The following is a 3453-nucleotide window of genomic DNA, read 5'->3' on the forward strand; positions in this document are numbered from 1 at the left end:
CAAAATTCCTGACTTGACCCCACATGCATTTGTTTGTGTGTGTGTTTCTATAATAGCTAGCTTTTTATAACACCTAGCTCTTAACTTGTTTCTTGAAGCATCATTCTAATATAGTATACAATTTTAATAAGTTTTTCTCATCAAAGATGAATACAAGTTTGTTACAGATCAAAGATCACTGTGCTCAACAAAACTTCACATCCAGAGTCTGTATTTAGCAGGCTTATTGACCACCTACAACAAAATATTTTTACAGAGTACTTGGGAGTGCATTTTAAATATGACTTTTAAAGGCAAACGACTGGAAGAAAATCTACATCTTGTTTGATATTTGGCATAAGGTAGCAAAGCAATCAAGCAGTAGTCCAGAATCCAAAAACATAAAGTTAGCTGGGTCAATTTGACCCTCACTCTCTAGCTACTTTGGTGTGAATCTGTTCAGGAAAGATTTAGAAAAGTGAGGGTCAAGTTCAGACTAAACCCAAAAGGACCCAAGCAGAGAAAAGACAGAGGATACTGTGGTCCTTCACAAGACTAAGGATATATTCTGAATGTTGTTACATATTTCTCATTACGAATCATTGATTTCAGATGATCTATACATTAAGTGTTGCTTTATTAAGGAAAACTGACCATGTTCTAGAGAGGTTATGAGAAACACACTTAATATTTTTTCCTTTTCTTCTGGTGATGTCAAAATGGAGTTTGGTGGATGTGAAAAGTGAGAAAGTGAATGTGAACAGGGTGAATTGTGTAAAGTTGAAAATAATGAACAAAAATATTTTCTTGGATAAAAAGAATTGTATTATTTAAGTTTTGTGGCTGTTACTGAAATTGAATTTTTTAATATATATTCAGAAAAGACTTATATTTGCATATAATGCCTGCTACTTTTCCTCCTTTCTCATAGGCCAGGATCACATTATCCTCGAATGCTGTACATTCTAGAAAACTTGCATCTTCTTTTATCAATATGTGTATTCTGAGGTATTTAGTAATCCTACAGTAACAAAGATGGAAAGTAATCACTCCTTTAAAAAGATTTTGGGATGAAGTTTTTTGTTGTTGTTGTCATTTTTGGTTTTGTTTTAATGTGGTCTAGCCTGGCCTTGTGCTCCCCAGTTTAAGGGATCCACTATTTCTTCATCCTCTTATAACTTCATGCATAAAAGATGTCCTCATTCACCACAGGCTACAATCAGTTTCCATTATTCAGTTGACCAGAGAAATCCAGTGGCTATATTCTAAAGGAAACTGTGCTGAATCACAAAATGGACTTTGGGGATCTGACAATCAGAATTATTTTTTTATCACAAACTGCAATTGGAATTCTGGGAAACTTTTTTCTTATCTTCTACTATCTAGTCCTTTACTACAGAGAACACACATTAAAGCCCACAGATTTAATCCTGATGAACCTAATGGCAGCCAATGTCTTGATAATTCTCTCAATAGGTGTGCCCCAAACAATGGCAGTTTGGGGTTTGAAGGAGTTCTTGAACCATTTAGAATGTAAACTTGTATTGTACCTTCAAGGATGTGCTCGTGGTGTATCCATTTGCACCATCTGCCTCTTGAGTATATACCAAACCCTGACCATCAGTCCCAAGAAATCTTTTTGGAAGTATTATAAAGTCAAAGTTGCCAAGTACATTGGTTGTTGCATTTCCCTCCTCTGGGTCTTGAATGTATTCATTAATTTCATTTCACCTCTGTATACATTTATCAAAAAGAATATCACAAATCTGACAAGAATACGAGATTTTGAGTACTGTATTCTTATAGGGAGTGATGACATCAGTGACTCACTCTATGCAGCTTTTGTGGTGTGCCCTGAAGTCTTCTTTTCTGTGCTCATTGCCTTGGCAAGTGTCTTCAAGATTGTCATTCTGTACAGACACAAGAAGAAGGTTCAACACATTCGTAGCACTCATGGTTACAGCCAAACTTCCCCAGAGTCCAGAGCCACTCAGAACATCCTCACAGTGGTGTCTACTTTTCTGGTCTTTTGTACTCTCACCTCCATCTTAAGAGGCTGTGTAGCTCTTTTTCATAGTCACAGTTGGTGGCTGATTAATATCAATCACTTCACTTCTCTGGGTTTTTCTGCTTTTGTACCCTTTATTCTTATGAGTCATTACTCTATTGTATCTAGACTCTGTTTGGACTGGTTAAGAAAAAAATTGTCTTAGAATTTATATAGTGCCCAATTGTTTACTCCCTCTTCACCCTAAAAGGTCAATAAAAATGTCAAGGGAGTCATGCCTTCTCTTTCTAAGATTCATCAAGTATGGTTAAAAAGTGTTTATTTGTACCACCTGTTTCTTGATTGTCTTCTAGACAATGACCATCAGTACCACAAAATCTTTTTGGAAGCATCATGAAGACAAAACTGTCAAGAACATTAACTGTTCCATTTCCCTCCTCTTGGTCTTGCACTTGTGGATCAATATCATTTCCTTTGTGTACACATTTATCAAAATGAATAGCAAAAATATGGTAAGAACATAAACTTTTGGATAGTGTTCCCTTTTCTGGACTGATGATGTGAGTTGACTCATTCTATACTCAATTTGGCTAATTCTACTCTTCAACTTATGGATACTACAATTTTTCAGATTTACAGTTTTACAATGTAGATATTGTGCAAAGAACACAAAGAAGAAGTTAGTAAACGAACTGTCCATAAAGCTGCCCTTCTGTGGCTTTCATTCCATCAAGTATTTTTGACTGCCTGGATGCTGCCCAGATATTTTGTGGTTAATACTTTCTAACTGCAAGAAAAACTGAAATCATGGCTGGTCATAAACACAGTACAGCTAGAAGTCAGGGATAGTGTTGACCCCAGAAGTTCTTTAATTGTTCAAGATTGTTTTCCATAACCTTTTTTTCCCTATAAAGTTGAGAATTCTTCTTTCCATGTCTATGAAAAATTGTGTTGGGGTTTGCGTGGAGATTTCATTGAACCTATAGACTGTTTTTGGTAAGATTGTCATTTTCACTATGTTGATCCTATCAATATGAGCATGGGACACTTTTCCAACTTCTGAACTCTTCTTTTATTTCTTTCTTCAGAGACTTCAAATTTTTCTCATACAGATTTTTCAGTTTCTTGTTTAGAGTTACACCAAGATATTTTATATTTTTTGTGGCTATCATGAATGGAGTGGTTTATCTAATTTCATTATCAGTTTATCATTTGTATAAAGTAAGGCTACTGATTTATTTGATTTAATTATATATCAAGCCACTTCTCTGAAGTTGTTTGTCAGTGGTAGGAGTTTTCTTGTAAAATTTGGGGGCTTGCTTATGTAGACTATCATATCACCTGTGAATAGTGATACCTTGAATTTTTCCTGTCCAATTTCTATCATCTTGGCACACGTTTGTTATCTAATTGCACTAGCTAGAACTTTAAGTACTATGTTGAATAGATAGGGAGAGAGTGGGCAG

At 35.3% G+C, this 3453-nt stretch overlaps 1 protein-coding gene across 1 annotated transcript; it reads left to right on the forward strand.

Annotated features, from left to right (window-relative positions):
• Positions 1–1262: 1262 nt before the first annotated feature.
• On the forward strand, positions 1263–2192 carry LOC143440635 (vomeronasal type-1 receptor 4-like). Its single transcript, XM_076927424.1, has one exon. The coding sequence runs from the start codon at positions 1272–1274 to the stop codon at positions 2190–2192; it is 921 nt and encodes a 306-aa protein (XP_076783539.1). The 5' UTR covers positions 1263–1271.
• Positions 2193–3453: the final 1261 nt, after the last annotated feature.

Source organism: Arvicanthis niloticus, chromosome 30, assembly GCF_011762505.2.
Source record: "Arvicanthis niloticus isolate mArvNil1 chromosome 30, mArvNil1.pat.X, whole genome shotgun sequence".
Taxonomy (NCBI): domain Eukaryota; kingdom Metazoa; phylum Chordata; class Mammalia; order Rodentia; family Muridae; genus Arvicanthis; species Arvicanthis niloticus.